We start from the raw sequence: 23,631 nt of genomic DNA on the forward strand, positions 1-23,631 counted from the left end.
ATTAGCACAACCTCAGCCTGACCTTGCTTATTGCCTTGGTTAGCAGATGCTGATAGGAGCAGGTGAGCAATGTTTTTTTGGGAGGAAAGGATGGGTTTCTGCCCAGAACTGTTCCAAATCTGTATTCCCAGTCTAGATGGCAGCAAGGATTGAAAGGGATTACACAAATGAGTGAGGGCAGGGTTAAAGCTTGTGCTTGCAGAGAGGGGTTTAAATGCCTGGTGTCTGTCTCTCCTCCTGCTCTGTGCTACTTGTTTTCCTTTTCCCTAGATGCTCACACAGTAAGTGCTCCAGCCGTGCTCCAGCCAGTTTGTTACTGACACATGGGAAAGCTCTGCAGTTTGCTAAGGAACATTGCGCAACCAAAGGTGGTCTCTTGCTTTAAGCTGCCAAAGCCTCTGCCTCCTGGTTGCACAGCCACTGGGTGCTGGAAGTGCAGTATCCCAGAGGAAAAGCTCATAGTAGTGCTAGAACGCTTTGCCAAGGGTCTGCTGTGCACAAACTCTGCTCCTCTCCAGCTTGCCCAGCAGGGTGGTAAGGTCGGGCCCTGGCTGTGGCACACCAAGTGTGGCATCCCAAGGGACCAGGGGCTGCAAGGGATTTTCCCTGGAGCACTTAAAACGGTACATTTGCAAGCTTGGGAGCAGGGTGAGGTGCTGCAGGCATGTGCTTAGCATTCAAAGTCCTTCAGGGCTTGAATTTTTCCCAAATTACAACCCTGAGGAATTCCGATTTGGTGCTTCGTCATTCCTTTCTGCACCTTCACTGCTGGGTTTCTCCTAAATCAGCACGAGAAACAGAGCATGAATGAAGGAATGAAGTTCACAAAAGCTTTGCACGCAGTGCTGCGGTTTCTGGTGTGTTTTCTTCTGGGTCTGCTCGTGCTGACTCAATGTTCTTGCAAACTGAGCTGCTGCTGCTGTGTTATTTGCGAGGCTGACAGTGAGTGCAGCTGTGGTGCTGCTGAGCTGCTGCCTGTATTCCTTTCCTCTCACTGCAGAGCTTTGAATGTTCTGTGTGTTGTCAAGAATAATCTGTAGAATTAGTACGTGACAAAGGTACTGTTCATCCAGCACTTCTAAAACTCTTCTTTCTTACAGTTTTAACTGAATTTGCGCTTTTTTTTCATTTCCTTGAGCTTCTCAAAACTTGGATCCAGTATTCTTGCTTCTCTAAGAACAAACTTTCTGTGTGGTCACTCGTATATCATTACGAGTGGATCATACACAGCTGCCGATCTGACTCCTCTCTTAAATGATACAGAAAATGGGCATAAAAAATTGTGCCCTATTTCACACAGTGGCAGCCTTAAAAAAAATCATTAAGAAAATAAATTTTAGTTGCTTATTCCTACTAATTCCTGGAGAAGACTACCAGGAAAAAAAAAGTCACCGCCTAAATTCGATAGAACTGTTCTTTAAGTACAATTGAAATGTTTGCTTTACTGAAAGTGACATTCTTGAAGGGAGAATGAGTTAGAATACTGATTGACCAAGGCTGCGGTCCCATTTTGAAGCCTCCACTTTCACCTGTACAGATTTTCTCACCTCCCAGCAGGTTATCTGGCTTGCATTGTGATTTGTCTTTGACAATTTGGTAAATGGAAGTTGTGTTCTTAAATATTTGCTCTTAACTGGCATGGAGTGAGCTTCTATTGACAAGCCTAGGTGTGGCAGTGGTAAATTCCTGATTGCTGGAAAAAAGTGCAGTATTTTGGCTGTGCCTGAACTATTGCAAAAAAAATGCCCAAACAAGGTGAAACTCTTAAGTTGTATTTTGTCACTCCTTGGAAGGATTAAAAAAGCCACATGAGAAGAGGTCCGTGTTTCCAAAAAGGCTGGCTTTTCAGAAGCCATCTCTGTACCCTAAAAATCAATAGCAACTGATGCCAAAATACATCAGCAAGATTCAGATTGTCCATTAATTTGATCTCGTGTGAGGGTTTTGCTGTTAAATTTGGAGATGAAACTCTAATGGAGGGTGTCTGTCTTCATTGTTAACTCAAACTGGAATAGCATCAACCTGGCTATAGGTAGGCAGTTCTGCATGTGCTGCAGTGCTTGGTGCCCAAATACCTGCTGTATGTGTGAGACAACCATAAACTCTTCTCTTCTTGCAGGGTATTGAGCGACTTAAAAACCAGAAGCCAACCTGGGAGAAGATCAGTGGCTGGGAAGGAATGAAGCTGGCGTTTGGTGGTGCCTTCTCCCTGGGTTGGTTCAACCCTTTCTCAAACCTGAACTGCAAGAGCCCAGTGCTGGCTGAAGCAGTGGCAGCAGCTCCTGCATCTGAAATTATGACCCAAGAAGAAATCGAGCAGTTTCTGGCTCGAGATGTTGCCATCCAAATGTTGCGTGAATAAGCAAAGCATCCTCCACGATGCCAGGAGAAGCTTTCAGGTGTTCCTTTTAATAATTACTTGTGCTGGAGATTTAAGGGTTGCTTTTTAGCATATTTTCTGGTGCATTTAAAAATTCAGGAGTATTTGTCTGGAACAGACCCTACAGCACTAGCAATGCATATCTCCAGAGAGAGCTTCGTAAGTGATGGGGTTCATAAGCTCCTTTTCAGACCTGTGTCAACTGCTTTACTGAGCTTTTCTTAGATGGCCTTAAAGGACAGTTTATAATTGTCAGATAGATTGGTTCCAGTTCCCAGAAATGTGCCATCCTAGGGAGTCTGGTTAATCTTTGTTCTTAACAGCCCTTTGGAGGACTAAATGTGTGTGATGGCAAGATTAGGCCAGCTCTGAAGGTTTTCTGGAAAAACGCATCCACTTTAGCCCATCCCATCCCATGGGTGCTGCCTCTAGGTTATGAAAGCTGCTGCCACACTGATCGTAGCCTAGGTGGGATACAGGGCTATGGATGCAGCACTTGGATGAGCTCACCCTGGGTGTAATTCCTTTGGGCTCTGAAATATCTCCAGGGGTTAATTTTTACCCTCTGTGCTTGTGGGACTGCCCAGGACTGGTGGTGCATGTTGGAGGTGGTGGGCTTGTGATGGTGCCAGGCTGGTGGGAGCATTCACCCGTGGCCAGTGCAGCTAAGAACGGGCAAATGTTGGCCGGGTTTTCGAGGTGCTGGTGGGGGGAAGCTTTTGCCCCGGGGCTGTGGTTCATTCACATGTGAGATGTGTGAAGCAGGAACTGCCTGGCTGAGCTCTGCAGCCCAGGGAGCATGGAAGTGGTCTAGGCCAGGTATCAGGGCTATTTCTGCTGTCAAAGAGAGGGTGATGTGAACACCCTGTGATGGAGGTGCTGCTTCTCTCTGTTTGACTTGTCTAATTTAGATGTCTCTCTTTTCTTCTTTTCTTGGTAGCTAGAGTTGGTAGAGAATGAACAGTGCCTCCTAATCTTACTGGAGTTTAACACTGTCCTACTAGTACGTGCCATTATGCAGGGTTTCCTTACATTAATTTTGCAGCCAGCTCCTGGGGAATGCTGGTGAACCTGTAGAAGGAACACTTGTCCCTTGAAGAGGGCATCACTGCAGGTGGCAGTAGTGGTAGCAAAGTCATGCAGAGATGTTGCCAGCCTCTGAATTCAGATACGCTGCAAACACTTGGCATCTTCCAGATGTCAGGGTACTTTTAATTTAGACTGTTTTTCAATTGCTTTTTTTTTCTTCTGTCATATCCCTTAGATTAATTGTCATTAAATTTGCAAGAGACTAGAGATGTGCTCCTGGCTTCCCCCCCCACCAGAACATGCTTGCTTTTATCTCCCCCTCCCCTGTAACATGGACCAAAGATAACTGCTTCCTCTCAAAAGTAAGAGAAAGGAGTTTTTGGGATGAAAGCATGGTATTGTGAAAGACCTATATGAAGTTTTTATTATTTATAGGAGTAATATCAAATGGAATTTGTGCAAGATTTTTTTCCTGGTTTTTTTTTAACTCCTCAGAAAGCATCTTGGTGTACATTAATGGTGTGACATTCAGGACTACTGTGGAGGGATGGGATTCTCTCCTGGACTTGTCCTCTGCCACAGCAGTCTCATTTTCTGGCAAAGGTACTGGGAACAAATAGAGTGCCTTGACTGTTAGGAGCACAGCTTGACCAAAATCCAGAGGGTATTTCCAAGTAGTTGTCCCATCCTTTGTTCCCTCTGGATATCTCTTCTCTTTGTCAGTGCAAAATAGATCTAGAAAACATCATTAGGAACTGTATATTTATAACCTTTGGGATAAAGGGAAACGCCCCACATTGGAGGGGAAACAAGGTATCCTCTCATGTCATTTAGACACGAGGTCTTGAATGTCTTTGCCCTGTGCAGCTGTGTGGTGTTGAGGGAAGAAACTCCTCCTTCTGCACTAGACTATGTTTATCTCTGTCAGCATCCCGCAGGAAATGGATGTCAGGGACATACAGATCTAAAAGGAACTTCCTGTAGGGAGCAATGGGGATGTTGAAGGAGGAAGAATAAGAGTGCCCTTTTTAGCTCACATTTTCTAATTTTGGCTTGCTGCTCCACCACTGCATCCAGTTAACATCCCTGCCTCTGGTGCTGTGTCTGCAGTGGGAATGGTACTACAGGGAGAAACTAGTTCATGGCTGAACATCACCTTGAGGCAGGCATATAGGGATGTCAGCTTGGGAGGGACCCCCATACGCTGCGTTCCAGGGATGCTTCTCAGAACGGGGACCCCACTCTGGGACATGGCTTTGGGTAGGCGTGGATGGAGGCAGCCTAATTTCTCCTGCACTCTCAAACCTGGCTCACTTCATCAGGAGAACAGTGGTCATTTGCTTCTGTTTCCCACCACTCCTATTGTTCCTCAGGTGCTGGCGTTTCTGGGTTTGTTTTTTTTTTAAATAGAGGAAACAGAAAAGTAGTGTGAAGAGGAGGGTGAGAGCCAGAACAGTCATCTCCCCTCCTCCAGTTACAGTCTGAGTGAGAGACAGGGGCGTGTCACTGTGCCTTACACAGAGCCTGAACAGCCAGCTCCAGCTGTGATGCCCCCAAGATGTGGCAGGGTGACTTCCTATACCCAGGAAATCAGTTCTGGTGTTTCTTGTCTGTCAGTCTCCCTTGTCCCCTTCCAAAGTCCCAGTACCCCTTGGTGTATCTCCTTTCTGTCTCAATGTAGTGTGACAACTCTCAGAAATCCCACATTTTCACAAGTTGGAAAAATCTGTTTTATCCGTAGCTTTTGTATAAACCTCCTTCTTTAATGATTGACTGGTAGCTTGAGACCAAACATAATTTTCATGGAATTGAAATGAAACTCACTGTTTACTTTCCCTTCCCTCTACACACTTCTTGCCCTTTGTTAGAGCATGCCTTCATGTTCAGACCATGCAGCTATGGTCCTGGCTGGCCTGCCAGGTCCCAGGAAAGACATCCTGGAGAGCCTGCTTGTGGCGCCCTAAGTGTATGGGGCCGGGGAGGATGCTCCCCCTGCACTGCACAGTGGGACGTGGTTTGCTGGAGGTCCCATCACTGCTCTGACATGAGGTGATGCTCTGATGAGGTTAATATGTGATGGGCAGGGTCATGGCAAATGTGGAAAGTGTTCTCGTACTTCTTACCTGGTGTCTTCTACAGCAGGTTTTCTATGCAAATAGAGAATTTACATCTCTTGAAAAAACACATTTTTTGCTGTTTGTAACTCCTTTTTGTGCCTTCAGTCCCTGTTGTACTTACTAAAGAGCTAATACTTCATCTTCCAAGGACCACCTGCTCCTCCCTACCCTGTGGACAGGATGCACACGGACCCTGCACCCACTCTGCCTGTGGAGAGGAGCTCCCACTCCCTGCTATGCCACCACAGGAGGTGTAGGAGGTGGCCTTTTGGGGACCCTGTGCTGCTGTGGAGCAACAGAACACCATGGGCAGAGGGGCAGCAGGGGCAGGGCAGCCTTGACCCCTGTCCATGGCCTGGCAGCCACCTGTGTGCTCCTCTGGGAGTTCCCCAAATCTTTGAAACACAAGAGAGTGGTTAAAACCTTTTTGCCTTTTTATGTCCTTCCTAGTTTTTTTCCTCTTCCCTTTTTATGGGCTGGCACATAACCAGATGTAGTCACCATTTATTTTTTCCACCCTACTGCATTAATGCTTGAGCATTTGCCTTTTAAATAAACAAATAAATTACCCCCTATACTATTTTGTGACCTGATTTCATCTTTACCTGTGGAAACGCTGGAAACCCCAGTGCCACTCTGCTGCTGGCCACGCTGTGGGACCTTGCTAAAGGTGTGCTCAAGAGTTGCTGGGGTGTGCAGTGCAGCGGTGGGCTCCAGCTGTGCACAGCTGTTGTCTTCTCCAGTGTGACTGTGGCTGGAAGAGCTCCTGATGTACACTGCCATCGAGGCTCTTCCTGCCCAGCAACATTCAGGGTGGCAGGGGAAGAATAGATGTTGTACATTTCTAATGCTGCTGGAGATGGCTCCTCCTCCAAAAACGCCTGAAAACCCCCAAAAGAAGTGGGATAGGAAGCTGTATGAAAAATGGTGTTTGGGGAGACTGTGCTGGGTTTGCTCTTTCTGTGCTCTAAAGACAAGGAAAGGCACATGGTGGTACATTCCCCAGATGGCGAGCTGGGAGGAATTGGGAATTGCCCAGGAAGGATTTGGTTGAAATGTTGCTTGAGCTGCGCAGCAGCCCTTGGTGCAGGGAGGTCCCTGTGTGTCCTTCCCGGTTGGACCACAGCACTGCTGGCCTCTCCCAGGCTCACACCCATAGCTGGCTGAAGCTGGCACCGACATGAGCTCCGATCCCTGGTCTGTGATGGGAACGTCCCCTTGTGGATTCAGAGCCATCCCAACGTGACGATATCATCAAACCCAATCACACAGTCAATTTTAACAATCTTTATTGAATCACAGTTAACTGCAATCAATGCAACTGTGCCTTAAGCCAGTTTAATTCCCTTAGCTTTATGGCATTTTGCTCTTTACTTTAAAAGTACTGTGCAGCAATCAGGGAGAAGAGAAGTGCCCAGGGATGCGATACATTTAGCAAGGCCAACATTTGCACGCCGACAAGGCACCGATCCTACTCGGTGATGGTGATGGCCTTCTCTGTAGAGATCCCTTTGATCTGGTTTGAGATCAGCTTGGCTATGATTTTCTTCTCTCCTAGTTTTGTTGGAGTGCATATTATTTCAGACTTCATGATCCTGCCAGGCATTATATCCCTAAGGACAAAGGAAAAAAAACAGTCTCAGCATGAATTTGGGTTATTTCCCACTTTTTGAGTAATTTCACTTAAAGAAATAGTCACTGCATGTGTTTAGGGTGGGTGTTTCCCTTCCCCCATGACCAATGTGCAGCAAGTGGGGCCTGGCACTGTGATACTGCCTGGTGGTCCTGGGGACCTTCCCCAGAGTTCCCCATACTGCTGAAACACCAAACTGAGCTCTGAAGGAAGCAGCTGTGTTCACACTTGTTGGGCAGCACAGCAGGAGCACGGGGGGAGCCCCTGTCATGCCCATCTGCCCTGAGCCTGTCACCTGCTGTGTGGGTCCTTGTCACAGGTTAGCAAGCATAGTCCCGGAAGGGACGTCCTTGCTGAGGGGTGCTTACAGTTTCCTCTGGGAACTGATAGAACCTATCAGCTGGCCAGTTTGAATATGGACAATTCTCTAAGCCACTTAAAGTTGTGATCACCTCTGTGATCCACATTTAAGAATAGGCAAACTCCCCCTCCAAGTTCTCTCTCGTTTCCGGCGCTGGGACAGGTGGCTGCGGGGCCCCGTGTGGGGCCAGCGGGCCCGGCCAGGCCCTGCTTGGGCCAGGCTGGGCCGGGCCACGGCCATCCTGGAGCCGATGGACCTGTTCCAGCCATGGAACCCCCCCCACTGCCTTGCCGTGGGCAGCCGGAGCGGCTCGGCTCTCCCCCCTCTCCACTTCGATAAGAAAAATTCAACATTCCAGCTGTAAAGCTGCAAGGCCGAGGTGAGATTAACCCTTTTATTGCTGTGAAGAGCTGAAAACCTGAGGGAAGAGAGAGAGGAGATGCTTAAAGCTGAAAGTCTGTTGTGAAGCTATGATATATCAGAGTATCCTGTTGTAATTTCATGAAGATATGGGGGGTGGAGTGTTCAACTCGTAAGCAAAAGCACCTGCGCTGAGATAGGCAGATGCTGATGCTGCTGTAATTTCATGAAGAGTTTGGACAGGGAGAAATGAACCAGATGAGGACTTTTGCTCCAAACGGGAAAGGAGAAAACCTCAGTTCCTAGAGATGCTCCCAGAGATAGTCCTAACAATGAAGATGATGAAGACCCTTTGCTCCCAGGGAAGGAGAAGGGCCTCTGTTTTTGTTTCTGAATGGCTCAACCTTAAAACTGTACCCCAAAAAACTTCAAGAGTGGACCCTCGAAAGCAGTTGCGGGAAAAGCTGCAAGTCGGGGGAAAGGACTCACACGCAGGCAGAGAGACTCCTCTTCCTAAATGGACTGAACAATATTTGGAAGTGGGCGGCTGTCTCGTTGTGATACTGTTTTCATTCATAGCATGAGCAAGAAGAGACTTCTCTTTCTAAATGGACTGAACAAGGTTATTATGGAAGTGGTAAACAGACTGAACATCTTAAGGGTTGTCTTTTCACATTGTCAGTGGGAGAAGGGAGGAAGGTGGGGGGAGGAGGAGAGTTCTGAAGGTGGTATAATTTTTTTTCTTTCCTCTTTTAGGTCTGTTAATAAACTTCTTTATATTCTTTCAAGTTTGGTGCCTGCTTTGCATTCCTCCTAATTCTTATCTCACAGCAGATAAACAGTAATGAGTATTTTGGACCAAACCACTACAGCCCTTCTGCCCAAATGTGGTGCCATTTCAAACACAGCTGGCAAAGGTCCCTCTTACTCCAAATCCCCTAACCGCTTCTTCAAGGATGTTAAAAAAAAAAAAACAATAAACAGAGCAGAGTCCTGCCATGGTCATTTCATTGGCTCATCTCCTTACCCCTGATCAAATGTTGTCCTCTTAAATATGCCCAAGCCCTCCACCAGCAGCTTGCAGTTTTCCAGGGTCACATTCAGCTTGTTCTTGAAGATGAATGCACAGCTGAAGTCACTGTACAGTTTGGCTGTTTCTGGCATCTGGCAGAGGAGGAAAGAGAGAAACAAACTCAAAGGCTAGGGATCAGAGGGGTAATAAAGATGCCAGAGCTGCTGCAGGTTTGCTCCTGACCACCAGCATGGTGGGGGACAACCCCTTCGTATCCTTTCCATCCCCCTTGAAGCACTGTGTTTTCCCAGCTGGTTTCTCAACACATTTTTCCTTCAGGAGGGAGAGCTCTGGGATTGGAGATGAGCCCTGTACAAACCCTCTTCTCCCATCCCCTTCCCTCCAGCAGCCCCTTCCTTCCCCTTTTAGATGGGGCAATAATAAAACTTTCATTTCATGGCTGCTTTCAACATTCAAATGAAGGTTGAATAGCCAAGTAAGGTGTCAAGAACCGAGCATCCCAGGAGGCAGCTGTTTGGGAGATCCCCCTTGGAATGCTAACACCACCATGGTGCTGCAGTGAGCAGGGCTTTAACCCTTGTCCCCCAGGAGCCTGGCTGGTGGCTGCCTCACCTGGACAGTGATGGGGGGGTACTGGAATCTCATTGAGGTCTCCTTGGTGAGTTTGTCATTTGTTTCCTTGACCTCGGCAATGGCAGTGACAAGGATGAGCACTTCATCTTCCAGGGAGGACAGCGTCTTCATGTACGCGTCAGGTGCTATTTTCATGGGGATCTGCATCTCTGCAGGAAAGAAAACACAACTCGATGCTTCATCACACGCCCAGGAATTGGGTGGCAAAGTCAGCTCTGGTGGCTGGTGTCCCAGGGTGTGGCATGAGCCATATTTGCTGAGACCATCCTGCTGTCCCTTCGGGCCTAGTCCCTGTGGGGAGAAGCCCTGGCTGGCTGGGTGGTACCTGGCACATGCAGCCCATGGGAAGGGTGGCTGAGTCCCACTGTCCCTGCTCAGACAAGCACTGGCTTGGGCTCACATCCAGCACCTCAGCCGCCCTTGTCCCTGGCTACCCTCAGAAGGCACTCAGAAGGAGGCAGAGGAGCAGGAGGTTGGGTACATTTAAGCCTGCCTCGGGTTTCTCTGCCTGGTATAAAATTGCTGGCTTTCCTTTCACTTCAGATTTTATCTTTAATTGCCTGGACAACCTTTCAGTGGCTCAGAAAAGCCAAGAAGTCAGCAGTGCTGGTGCTTGAGCATTGATTTAGCTGCAAAGCTTCCTGGCTTCTGGGAATAAAAAAAAAAAAGCCTTTTCTTTTCCCTAAGTGTATGTACGTATGTATATATGTATGCAGGTATATATGTGGCTACCTTTGTGTCCTGCCCTGCTGCATTTTTACAGCAACAATATATGAGTGAAAACACTCAGCACTCATCAACAGCAAAGATTTTTTTTCTACTTTTATTTTTTTGGTGAGTGAGTCATGCTTGGAATCAGCAAGTGTTGTTTATTGCTATTATTCATCTCTCACTAGTCTCTTGTTTAGCAAATTTCAGTTACATTGCTGGGCATCAAAAATGCAACCCAGGTTACTCAAAGATATGCAAAGCACAGCAGCAAACAGCTCTGGGGATCAGCCAGGCAGGCAGTCGTGAACTGGGAATTTGCTTGGGCAAAGAATTCAGAAAATAATACTCACCAGCATCTCCACCACCCAAATTAGAGTGGCAAACACAAGAACAAAAAAAGGCTGAAATTTCCAGCCATCTAAATCCTGTGAGGGATCTGATCCACATGGATGCACACAAAGCCTGTGGTGACATCTTTGATGTTTACACAGTGAAGACAGGAGGGAGATGCTCCAGCATACCTCACACATGCCATGAAAACCTCTGTCTGCCCTCACTGATGTGTTTCTAACCACCTCCTTGAAGTTGCAGCAGGGCCTTCACGTTTTGGTCCCTGCTACAGAGGGATCCCAGTCTGTAACTGAGACTTCCAAATTCAGTAATGAGGGAGGTAGGTTTTAGGCAGGCAATTTCTGCTCTTCACAAAGTACAGAGCCATACACTGATCTATAGTGGAGCCACTCCAAACCCCAGACTGCTGCAGTAAATTAGTCTACAGAACACAGTAAGCTTTCTGTGCTTACCAGATGTGCCTTCAAGCTTGACGGTCTCCTTGATAGTTCCAAGATTGGCCTGAACTTTTCCAGTATAGTACTGCAGCTGGCAGGAGCCAGTAAGGTCAACGGTCCAGTTCCCAGGAGTAGAGGTCTTGACTGTGATGGCCATTTCAAGGGGATTGCCAGGATGCAAAGGCTCTGTGTTGGTTATCTCAAGGTGGAGCCCAGTCTTGGTGACGGGCTCCTTCGGGACCAAAGGCTGGATGCTCCCGCTTAGTGTCTGTATGGTCGAAGCGTAGCCCAAACGAGGCACCATTCCCGAAGGGCGTATGAAGCTATAAGCTCTTTGCATAGACATCCTTTCCTCTTTGGAGCCTGGATGAAGAAAAATATGTGTGACAGCTGTATCTCGGTCTCCTCACCCAGAGCTATCTTCCCTTTATTTATGCTTTTGCTGATAAGCAGAGAGGATGTCAGAGCACCTCCAGCCTCTGCTCAGGACTACTTCTTGGTTTATGCTACCACCAAATCTAACTGTAGCATTCTGGACAGGAAGAATTTCCTGGAAGAGACAATTTAGAGGTTGGATACTCTTAAATTTTTCAGCCTGACTTTTTTCCCTCCTCACTGAGAAGGGTTTAACAGTCTAGGACAACATGGCTGGGTCTTGAGAACTGTGGAGAAGAAATGTGGGATTTTTTTTCCAATATGGTTTGGGGAATGGAAAGACAAAAAGAAGAAGAATGAAGAAATAAAGCAAAAGTCAGTGTGACGACTAGGTTCATCACTCAGCCTGTTTCTTTCACTGCCTGCAAGCTTGCTCGTGGCCCTGAAGAGCAGCCTATAGGTGTCACTGCGGGCATGAGGATACCCGGCAGCAGTGCTGCCTCCCGAGGGTCTCCAGGCCTTACACTGGGTTTACCGCTGCAGCTACTCCTGCAGTTTTCTCCTGGAAACAACACGTGCTGTGGGGTGACTTGCACGGTCAGGAGTCTCCTCTTTGGCACTGCCTTAGAGGATGGGCGCTGTTACCTTCGGGGTACTTGTACTCCCGGGTGATGTCTTCCCGCCTGTTCTGCCCCACGGCTTTTGTGCTGATCTTCTTGCCGATGGCTTGGGTCTCTGTGCCAACCTTGAAGTACTTGTCCTTGCCGTTCACCTTCTTGACGAGCCAGTAGACTCTGTCAGCGTTCACTTCCGCATACACAAACTTGCTGTCGTAGGGCAAATACACATCTCCTTCCCGGACAGCCTTCACCGGGCATGGGCCACACTGGAAACGACCTAGAGAGGGCATTCAATACCAGCTGATTTTCCAAACGTGAGCAGTGACTCCAACTTTTGCTCCACTCTCAGACACACTCAAGCAGGAATCTGCGGCCATGGCAGTTGACACTTAGCAGTAAATAGTCCTCCAATTCAATAATGAACTCCAGAACCTCTCATTTATCCCACAGCTGCTTGGGAATTTTTTGTAGATGACCAAGGTCTGGTAGGAGCTTTTGCATGTTTCCCCTCAGTTAGATAATTTTAAGGTTAGAAAGCCACAGCTTGGTTTGATAAAAGAAACAGAACATAACGATGCCTTGTCCAAAAAAGGGAACAATGTGTTTTCAAGAAGTAGATAAAAGTATGTAAAAGTAGCCACACAGCATGCGAAACGTAGCTGAGACCAGTGGATAAACAGATAATAAAGAATATGGTGGCTTTTGTGGCAGAATTATATGACAAGAAGCAACAGCACGTGCCCTACGAGAAGTTCAAGGCAAGGTCATCTGTATGCTGGGGGTTACTTAGTGAGTACAACCCCTTCAGATGACCCTCCAGGACCATAAAAGCCCTTCCAGTAAGAAGCAGATGCATGCAAATTAGTTCTAGGAGAAGTGATGTTTATGTGTTAGCCAGGAAGTACACTCTAATGAATATGTATGATCATGATGGAATAAATACCTTGTTGTAAAATTTTGTGATACACCCAGTTAGAGGAAATATCCTCCAGGTGTCCAGTGTGCTGCAATAATGAATACCTGCTTTCTAATGCTTCAAAATTGTGTTAGAAAGTTTCTTCCTTAGCCAATTTCAGTGTCAGGTTATGAAGTCAACTGCATCCAGACACCTGTGTTTGATCTCTAGGCCAATTCCACTTTCTGCACTTCCCTGAGGATTAACCTTTTGGTTTTTTCCCACCTTTGAATTCCCTGAACATTTGCAGGGAGTGTAGTCACCAATTTTGGTGGTCACTCCTCTCATCTACCGATGAACAGCCTCATGACCCCAGTGATGTAGATGTGCTCTAACCTCTGAAACAACAATCATGTCCCCACAAGGCAGTTTTTCTCCCTGTCAAGAAATGCTGTTCCTTCCATCCTGGGCTGAGGTGGCAGCAGTGAGACCTCCTGCTTTAGAGTGTCACTGCCCCAGCGTGTGAAGATGTGCATAGGGAGTACCTGCTTTGCTGACTGGCAAAGATGTTTTTCACACAAAATGTCCCTGCCTCCCTCAGGAGTTGCAGAAGAGGCTTTCTAGGCAAATCCTACCTTGACTTTGCTCCTGAGGGGTTGCATCAATTGCCTGCCAGCCATGAAACCCTTCTGGCAGGTCCGTTCTCTTCATCCAGGCATCATTCCACACGTGGAAGTTCCTGCATGCATTTGGGTTGGAAAGAAAAGGAGTGAGCTGTTACAGCCTGAAGAGTCACGATCTCCTCCCTTAATCCTTTAGTAAGGGCAGATTTAATGGGCATTTGCATGTAACCCTGTGAAACCCCAGGCTTTCTCTCTCTCTCCTGGGCAACAAACTCCAGCAGTATGGAAGTTCTCAAAGGAATTGCTGGGGCTGGGAAATGGGGCACTGCAAGGCAGCACAGGGGATAGGAAGCGTTAGCCCCATTTGGCAGTACCAGACAGAGTCTAAAGACAACGAGTTCAGCTTTTCTCCTCTTTCGTTCAGGTAGACGTCAACTCTCAGGTTCTCCTCGGTATCGTGGGCCGCGTCGAAGGTACTCACACAGCGGGATGGCACTCCCAGGCAACGCATGACTGCAGCACAGACAGACAAAGCACAGGGTCACAAAATCCCTCAGACTGGTGGGCATCTCTGGGGATCCTGTCATCTGACCCCTCTGCCCACCCAGGGTCCTCCAGAGCAGGTGCTCAGGACCGTGTCCCGATGACTTTTGAACACGTTCAGGATGTAGACTCCATAACCTCTCTGGGCACCCTGTGCCAGTGCTTGGTCACCCTCACAGTGAAAAAAGCTGTTTTCCCAGGTTCACACAGAACCTCCCATGTTTCAGCCTGTGCCTATCACCTCTGGTCTTGTGGGGCATCACTGAGAAGAGCCTGTCTGTGCCCCACTCCTTCCCATCAGGTATTTACACACAAAGCCTTCTCTTCTCCTGGTTGAGCAGTCCTGGCTCCCTCAGCCTCTCCTTACAGATAGACCCTGGCACATCTGCTGCTCAGAGGCACAGCAAGTGGGGTGTCAGAGAAAGGAGGCAGTTCACTGCTCACCTGTATTGAGGACCCCTGCGAAGACCCAGCACTGGCCGTAACGGACCGGCTTCTTTGTTTTGTAGTACTTCTGCAAAATTGTGACACTCCCAATCCAATCCATAGGGGATGTTCCATTGATGTAATTCCCTGACCAGTTCCCCAGCAGGACACCGCTGTCATCGTTGGCATTAACCTGTGGTCACACATGCAAAGGAGAAAAATAAAGGGACAAGACTGAATGAGGCTTAAACCGCAAGGTCTCTGCCTAGTCTGTGTCTTCCCAGGTGCTCCACAGCCCTGTGCGACCCACCAAGGCTGCTGGTGCTGGCTGGGGGCTCCCCTGGTTGGAAAGCCTCCACCTGGATATCTAGAGGGAGGTGGCACCTCTGCTCAGGGCAGTAAAAATTAACTCTGCATCTTGTATCTTAAACCATAGGGCTCCAAAAAGGTCCCACCACAGAGAGCAGTTACCCCCCCCAAAACACAACCCCCTGTGTTGGCCCTGCCAACACAACTGATGAGGAAGGATAACCACTGGGGCAGCTGCAAGCTTTGGAGATGGGGACTTGCTGTATTTTGTTCACTTGTCCCTCCACCCAGTAATGCCTCTGTCTCTTTGCTTGCAGTATCCCAAAGGAATCAATTTCATATGCATCCTGAAATGGTGTTCATGGTCCCAGGGAAAGAACGAAGGTGGAGGGAGTGCTGGAGGGGCAAAGCACTTCACTGAGAGAGGCTTACCAAAGCAGACATGGCTCTGGACACATTTGCAGGATCCCTTCTATCAGTCAGACTGAGCTTGCTTTTGTCCAGCAGATACATGCAGGCATCCAAGACAAATTCCTCAAACTGTTTTAGGGAGAAAATGGAGACACTTTTATGTGCCACTCTAAAACAGAATTTGCTTGTCACTGTAAAGCATGCACTTGGAGGAAAATGCCTGAATAGCTCTAACTTCTAAACTTCCTTTATGTTATTGAATTTCCAAGGCTGTGGGGCTTTCCAAAGCTGTTCTCTCCAAAGAAGGGCTAAAATGAAACCCAGCCTTGGAAGACAAAAGCCTCTGTCACATGTCTTGCAAATACAGTTGGAACCTGACCCAGCAATCTTTACTCCTGTGAGTAGCACAAAGTTACCGACATCACTTCCCTGCAACCCTGCAAATTACTCACAAGAGTAATGAAAATTTAAGATGTCTGCAGATATTTAGTCTATTGACATAGGTACAAAATGAACCTTGGAGAAGAGAAAGGTATGTAAATGCTAATTATTACAGCAAAGATTCCTAATTAGCAATTGCTGATAAAGCTCCCTGAGGTCAGGTTCAGAGAGATGACAAACATTCGATCCAATGAAGCTTGTCAGAATATCAGTATCAATTCTCATTGCTTAACAGCAGAACAAATATTAGGATAGGAACAGCCCTACAGATGATGCCCTTTGGCCCCTTTTCTGTAAAGACATCAGTGTGAGCACCTTTGTTGGGTGATGTGTGTCTTGCAGATATACATTCTGAAGATATCCTGCAAAATTGCAGACTTATAAAACAAAACAAAACAAAAGAAACAGAAACCCCTCCCCCCTCCCCCCCCCAGATTTGAACACTTTTTGGTGGGGAATTCTGTCTGGATAGGGTGCAGGATATTCTGCTTGGGTGCCTGTGTGCTTTCTATAGGGTACAAATAAATCTGCTCTGGCATCCACCTCTTATCTCTAGCCCAAGCCAATTTGACATTGTGCTCCTCTGGAGTTATCTCAGAGGCAGCGTGCAGGAACACCCTTCCTGAGAGAGTGGCTGATTGTGTCCTGCACACAGCTGTCAGTGAAGGCACCACTTGAAATGTGATAACCTCTGCCAGTAATTTTACCTTTTTTATTCCCGACTATGACGCAAGAGAGAAATCAGATTTTTTTCCCCATCAGCCCTCTCCATGTCTCATTACCTGATTACCAACAACTACAGTTGCATGAGAGCAAGAATTCCTTTATGGGAATTTTTTCAATCAGAAATACCCTGTCCCTGGTTTCCACATCCTTTGCCAGGGGGTCACACGATCTGACTATAAATGTGCCACTAAATCCCATTCTCCAGCTGTGGGTGGGGAAAACATGTAGGCACATAGATTACTCTGAGCAGGTGAGCCCTCTCAGTGAAGCTGGCAGGGTCATTCCAGCACTTTGAGCTACTCATGGGCTTAATGCTGAAGGGATGAAGAAGGGTAATAGGGCTGACAAGACAGCTGTGTTTTACCTGCCCGTAATTCCAGGGCCTGTCGTAGATGCTGTGGGCAGACCCAACATAGATGTAGCCAGTGTCGTTAAGCACATACTCCTTCCTCTGTGCCTCATTGGCCATGTAGACCACGTCATCTGGAGAAAAAATCCCAAACCCTCAGATGTCAGGTGGTTTGCACACATGATACGAAATTTTCCGTGGAAAGCTAAACTGGGGTAACCAAGGGTGTGCAACATTCACACCAATTGATGACCATGCAGCACCCCCACTTTTTTGCTCCTTTCATGAAAGAATTTCCTCTAAGACTAATCTTTAGTTTCCCTCTGTAGGTCCATTGCTACGTGACCACTCCTTTATTACAGAAAAAAGCTTATTTCTGAACACTGGACCAGGTAGACAGCAGAGAGAACTAGGGAACTGATGCCACCCAACCACACAATTTTTTGTTCTGGTTATTTTTTGTCTGGAGTGTAAGCCAACCCAGTTCTCTCAGTTAATCTTTGGCTGGCTCAGGGAAACAGAGAGGGATGATACAGAGGTACAAACAGATGTGACAGATAGATGTCTCTCTATGGCCTGGCACTGGAGAATATCCAATGAGGAGCTGGTTCACTGCTATTGCCCAGCTTCCCACTGGCTCCATGAGGATGCTGCTTGCAGTGTTTTATGGGGAAAAAGCAATGTATGTGAGAAACAGAGGAGGGAAACTACGAGGCAAAGTTCCACCTGGGACAATCCCTGGTAGCAGTAATTATCACTCCCAGTTGCAGGACCACTCACCTTCACACCAAGGATTAAACAAAAGGTAGATGACACCATTTTCAGGCTTGTACATGTTAGCACCAGTCTTCACATGCAGGTTGTATTTGCCCACAACAGCATTGGGTGAGCTGGTGACAGACAGCAGGCACTGAGGAGGCAACAAGGAGAGATGGCATGAGGGATACCCCACCATGGCCACAGGCATAGCACAAATACAGTGCCACAGAACTGGGACAAGTGGCAAATCTGGGGGCCATGGAGGTCCCTGGAGGGAAAGAGGGGAAGGCAGCGGGATAGGGCAAAGCCTGCCTGTGTATGGGGGGAGCAATGAACCCAGCAGGACAAGGCTGCTGCCCATCTAAAATCATATGACTAAGGGAAAGCACGGGTATGAGGATGCTTCGCTCTGTAGCTTCTGATGGGCTTGGTACTGGGCATTGGGCCCCTTGCCCACAGGCTCTACCTCTTTGCCGTTCTTCTTGACAACGGACATTTTCCACCCATTGAAATCCTCCTGCTCTGGTTTCAGTGACAGCAGGGTCCCCTTGTCTTTCACTGGATTTTCACCTAGAAACAAACCCAAGGCAGTGTGTGTGAGGGTTGCACGGGTCTGCAATGCCTGTGCAGTGCCAGGAGGAGGAAGCTGGATGCTCCTGGGGCTCTCTGGCTTTGCCTGGTGGCCACAGTGGGAATCCTGCTTACCGATGCCAAAGTGCAGGGACAGCTTGTCGGCAGCCCTCAGCTCCCTGTTGAGGCTGACCTGCACGTGGAAGGCCTGCCCGCGCCGCACCACCAGGTTCTTGATGTTGTACCCATCCGTGTGGTGCTGCTGGGTGTTCTGGCTCTTCAGAAAGTCAATCCCAGTGACCTCCAGATTGCTCTCTGGAAAGACATTAGGAGAAAAGTAGAAAGGAAAAAGAAGAGATTGATGGCAAATTGCACAGTAAAGACAGTTCTCTTCTTAATGCAGCCCTGTGAGTCATCAAAATATCTAGAGTAACAAGCGATCTAGAGTAAGACAATATAAAATAATATGATAATAAAATAAAATAAATACCCAGAGGCAAACCTCAGACTCCCTGGGAAGAGATGGAGAGAGGAGGAGGCAGAATCATGCTGCAGAGACGAACAGTCAGAGGGCAAGGCAGGAGCTTGTCCCTGCTCTGGGTGGATTGCTGTAGCACCCTCACCATAGAGCACTGCCCCCTTCGTGCCAACTGCTGCTTTTCCCATTAAGACACAGCATTTAAAATGACTGCCTCCTCAACTGCCCTTTACTCCTGCAACTCTGGATGGGAGCAGGGCCAGGACAAGCCTCAGCAACTCTGTGCCCAGGGGCTTGTGGCTCAGGGCCATGGCATAGGAGTGGAGCTGCAAGAGGCACAACCCAGTGATACACTTGAGCAAAAAGAAAGCCCTCAGCTTTCTTGATGATGGAGATTTGGGGGTTACTGCATCAGACTTTGGCAGGCTGCCCAGTTGTGACGGGAAAAGCCAGAGCATGCAGGAATGCGGCTGAGCCGTATTTCTTCGGGAGCGTTGTAGGTCTTGTACCTGCCCATTAAATATCCTCAAAGGATGAATTCCGTGTGAACAGTAGGGAGTTACAATACCTCATAAGCACTCTTTTCTTGAGTGATTCAGATGAAGACATGGGAGAGGCAAAAACAGGTTACGGTAACTTTGAAATTAGCAAGTCAAAAGCATAATGGTTGAAGAGATTAATTTACCAAATGTCTTGACAAATTTGCATGGTACCAGGCAACCATGTTAATCTCAGTATCAACAAGAGACATGCCGAACACTGAAGAGGCAGGAATCGGCTGGTAGCTGCTGTGGTGTGAGAGATGCCACATGCAGGGCTGGTCCCAGGGCAGGCTGAAATCAGTGACATGCTTCCTAGTGAGACCTGTGCTGGGCAGCAACTGCAGCCTTAAGTAAACTGAACTGACCACCCATGGATCCCCAGCAGACTATTACCTCTGAGTATTTCTTCTAAGTAAATATATAAACCATATTTATATTAATTACGTAACAGATATAAGTGGCACAACAAATAGAATTGACCAACACCTTTTGTTAACCAATTTAATCTTTGAGTGCTTTTTGTTTGCTTGCTGCATGCCAGTTGCCAAACTCGGGATGAAGTTCTACGCAACGGGGTGTATGTGCATTTATGCCAAAAAATTTCAGCTGGAACTAGCTGCTTAGCCCTCTTGAGGACAAAAAGGAAGTGCATCTTCCTCAGCATTAAGAAATCTCCAAACACTAAAGCTGCTCAACCTTGTTCTTTATGGAAAACTCTGGTGCTGGGCTGAGAAGATAGCAGAAAAGAGCCCTGGTCCTGGGAGAGGGCTGAAAAGGGACATGGGAATTGAGCACATAGGATGGCTGTGGGAAAGGGCCCTAGGAAATCCATCCTTCCAGCATTTCTTAACTTAGGGACTGCATAGCCATCCCATTTCTGGGCATCACCAGTGTTGTCAACCTCTGTTGAGGATGCACAGGGAAAATTCACTGACAACAGCTGCCCTGGAACACAGCCTGACCGTGCTGAGCACAGTGCCAAAGACCTGTCTCCACTCAGCACTGCCTGTCAATCATGCTGCATTGAGTCCTGTGCAAAGACACTTGTGATGCCCTGTGATCTGACTGGCACAGTGTCCTGTGCCAAGGAATGCCTCAGAGCGAGCCAGTGGCGCACCCACCACCACATCCGAGGCAGCTTGGCTGCAGCCCGTCTACCCTCACCTGCTGCTTTTGTCTTCCTGCTCTGCTTCCTGCCCTGGGCATGGAGCTGGACCCCCACACACCCTGTGTCTGGCTGCCTGCAGGCACCTCGGTTTGCCAGCAGGGAAATTAATGATTTATAGAAGAGCTGAGTATACCAAGAATGCATCTGCCCACAGGACAGAGGCTCAGACTGTGAGAGGCAGTCCTGTCTGTGCTCGCTCCTGGGCCAGGCCAGAAGCAAACCCAAATCTCAAGTGCTGGCAGATTTCTTTTCCTTTTTAAATAGAAAAAAATTCAAGGCAGTATTTTGCCTCCTAGTTCCATGATTTATCACTTACAGAGCCCCTTCCTATGCTAACCCACAAGCCCCATTGCATTGCTACCTGCCTGGTAGAGAGATGTTCAGAGCTTCAAGAACACAGTGACCACCCAGACCAAAAATGGGGACATGAGGGCTTGGCACTGGTAAGTGTCTGGGGCCTTTTTTCCCTGATGATGAGGAGGTGATGGGGTTTAAAAAACCTATTAATATGGAACAGAGTTTCTGTATGTCTGGCATCACTGGGAACAAGGGCTGCTCAGAAGGACAGAAGGGAAGTGGGATGAGAACTGTAGTTTTTCAAGAGACAACATAATTTGGATACCTGCATTTACTCCTGATTTTTGCCCAGCCTCCAGGCAAACCCTCATGCACGTCCCAGAGATGTGAGATCACATCCCAAGGATGCTGCTGTCCAAGACTTCCTGGAAAATTTCAGCTCATCCACGCTCAAAGTACAGAGGTTTGAAATTGGGGGACTTGGAGTGGTGTCAAAACACCCCTCACCTCCTGAGGGCCGTGGAGACCTGTTCCCAACTCTGCTGCAGGCACCATCCAGCCCACATGTGCACCTACCCAGCTACATGCCAAACCCTTGGGGTTTTGGTCATCTTGGGGCTGGGCTGGCCAGTGGTGGTGGTTCAGCAGCTGCTGCAGGAGTGACCCAGGCACCATTCTAGGTAGGTTCAGGATCTCCTGACAACAGGGCAGACAGGACAGCCATGGGACAGAGCTCAAGCCCATATAAATCCTCCTTTCAGTTATTTTGAAACTTCCATCAGATGCTATCAGGCATCACTAAAGAGCAATAATCTACATGATTAAGTAGCCTGAAAGAAAGAAATTCTTTTAACATTGATGTGGAATGAGTTTAAAAGAGCTGCATTTCCTTCACACTGACAGAACCAGACGTCTACAGGTTGAAGAACAGTGATGAAAAATGAGTTGCATCTTACAGTTAGATTACCAATCCGTCAAAAGCACAATTTGCACAGCCAGAGCAAACTGATCCCCTGTGAGCAGCACTGGTACCACAACTTCTTTCCCCAAGGTGTCACCTATGGCAATCAGAGGGATGAGGACCTCTGGAGCTGCCATCCTCCCTGCAGGAGACTTGCCAAACTTCACACCTAACGTATCATATCAAGCATTAAAACTCACCAGTGTTGCCGAACATGGTTCTTTCAGAGCTTCTACCCGAGATGCCTGTGATGCCAGCAGCTTCCAAGCTCCTGAGTAGTCTATGCCACTTGCTTCTGAGTGTGGAGAAGGAAGACAGGCTGCACTTTTTATCTGTGTCTTGCTCTGAGGTGTCAGCAGGTCCACTGCCAAGGGGTGGTGTTTCAAGAAAGGAAGTTCCTGTGGAAAAAAAAATTACTACAACTCCCTCTGCACATAGTCAGCCCCTGAAAAACAGCGAAACTTAAATCTCGACTCACATGGAAGGTGAATTTGCACAATCGGATGACAAGTGGACAGACCCTTCACTGACAAACAGTAAAATCACAGGCTAGGTGAGTAACAAGAATTCACCTATGACCTAATATCCAGGTCACCAGGACTCTAACTCCAGGGCTAACTTTACAAGGAAGCCCACAAACATTTAATCCTTAGGAGAACAGTTGCCCATTAGGACCAGTCTAACTTTCTTTTAAGTTAGTGAGATTTTTGTCATCACATTTGGGACAGAAATACTTGGAGCTGTGGGCTAAAATCCAGCATTTACACATGTGGGTTGGGAAGCTGAAGGATCCTAGCACTGGCCCTCTCCCCACGGGGTGAGGTAGATGTCAAGGGAGATACCCCAGTGGGAGCACTAAGTGGGAAAGAGGAGAATCAGGCTATGTCCAGGAGGAGAAAGAAACGTGGTGGAACAGGAGCTGTTTGTTGGCTGCTCTTTGCTGACAGCTCTGCAGGACATGGTTGGACCCCATATGCCCCACTGCCACCCTGGTCCTCAGGGTGACCAAAGATGGAGAGATGACTCTACCCTACAGAGGGGAGAGCTGGTGGTATAAAGGCCACCAGTGACATGGGAAGTGTCCAGAAAGAGATACAAACGTCTCCAGGCACCCAGAAATGTAGAAGTGGCTCAGCTGTTGGAGCAGCCCTAGCCCTCTGATGCCTCCCTCAATGGCAGCAGCCCAGGGTTCAGCAAGGCTGTTTGCAAGGCTATCACATCTAAATGTAGGTTCTCCCTAGACAGGATTGCCCTGTGGAAGCCTTCAAAGGCACCAACTTTTCTCCATTGATTTAGGTAACTAGGTATTTACTTTAGGAGGACTGTTTCCCTTGGTGCAAATGAGGAGCTGAGTTAGCAGATGCCACCCTCTGAGCATGTCACTGCTTGCTGGCAGGTGGATGTTGGGTGTCCTTACTTGAGAGCGTGACTAGGGCACCACAGGGCACTGAGGGTTCAGCGCACATCCATAATCCCGCAGGACATCTGCAAGAATATCTGAACCAGCAAAGTTCTTAGCAGATGGAGCATCACTCACCATTCAGCACCAGACAATGTGCTGACAACTACGTATTTCACTATTGACAAAAACACTGCAACCCTGATTTAGCTTTCAGCGTGGCTTTTATTCTGCACTTCCTTCCTCCTAAAGGGTGAAAGACATTTTTGTTAAGAAGCAGTATGGGATGAAGTAAAGTGTACATGGAATGTCAGTACAACAACATAACTAGTCTGAACATAATCTGAACATTTATGATGTATCTTACTGGTTTCCACTTAAATGCAGCAACTGAGTAATCCACATCATCTGAAGTCACTGACAGTAGCTTCCTAATCCAAGCTGTCTCAAGCTGTTTTATACATCATTCTATGCTTGGTTGGAGGCATCTCAAATTGTGTTGACACAAAAGTCCTGCAGCAAAATTACAGATTTTTGCGAACAGGAACAGATTGATGTTGGTAACACTTTGCTTCTGAAAAAACATTTCTAGATGTGTGCTGGAGGGTGAACAAGGGAAGCAGGGCATGTATTCACCAGGAACAGTCATACTTGCAGTCCTTTGGGGTTTTGCAAAACCTTGATTTCAACAGTG

The 23,631-nt window shown here is 47.7% G+C and overlaps 2 protein-coding genes across 3 annotated transcripts in view; one reads left to right on the forward strand and one right to left on the reverse strand.

Moving 5' to 3' along the window:
* Window positions 1-6,101, forward strand: part of ZDHHC3 (zinc finger DHHC-type palmitoyltransferase 3) — a 34,012-nt gene extending 27,911 nt beyond the window's left edge. For both annotated transcript variants that reach the window (XM_042043714.1, XM_042043715.1), the window contains exon 7: window positions 2,120-6,101. In XM_042043714.1, coding sequence (XP_041899648.1) covers window positions 2,120-2,362 — 243 coding nt within the window. In that variant the 3' untranslated portion in view covers window positions 2,363-6,101. The remainder of the gene's footprint in view (window positions 1-2,119) is intronic.
* A 697-nt stretch (window positions 6,102-6,798) lies between these two features.
* TGM4 (transglutaminase 4) lies at window positions 6,799-21,930 on the reverse strand. Its single transcript, XM_042043713.1, has 14 exons — window positions 21,739-21,930; window positions 18,228-18,407; window positions 17,989-18,092; window positions 17,544-17,673; window positions 16,779-16,897; window positions 15,269-15,376; window positions 14,546-14,720; window positions 13,933-14,071; window positions 13,571-13,674; window positions 12,066-12,317; window positions 11,061-11,408; window positions 9,526-9,695; window positions 8,908-9,044; window positions 6,799-7,139 (listed from the first exon to the last, which is right to left on the reverse strand). The coding sequence occupies exons 1-14, from the start codon at window positions 21,752-21,754 to the stop codon at window positions 6,998-7,000; spliced, it is 2,124 nt and encodes a 707-aa protein (XP_041899647.1). The 5' UTR covers window positions 21,755-21,930; the 3' UTR covers window positions 6,799-6,997.
* Between the last annotated feature and the right edge of the window lie 1,701 nt (window positions 21,931-23,631).

Source organism: Corvus kubaryi, unplaced genomic scaffold (assembly GCF_017639235.1).
Source record: "Corvus kubaryi isolate FWS band 111438036 unplaced genomic scaffold, C.kubaryi_AGA036_p1.0 37398, whole genome shotgun sequence".
Taxonomy (NCBI): Eukaryota; Metazoa; Chordata; class Aves; order Passeriformes; family Corvidae; genus Corvus; species Corvus kubaryi.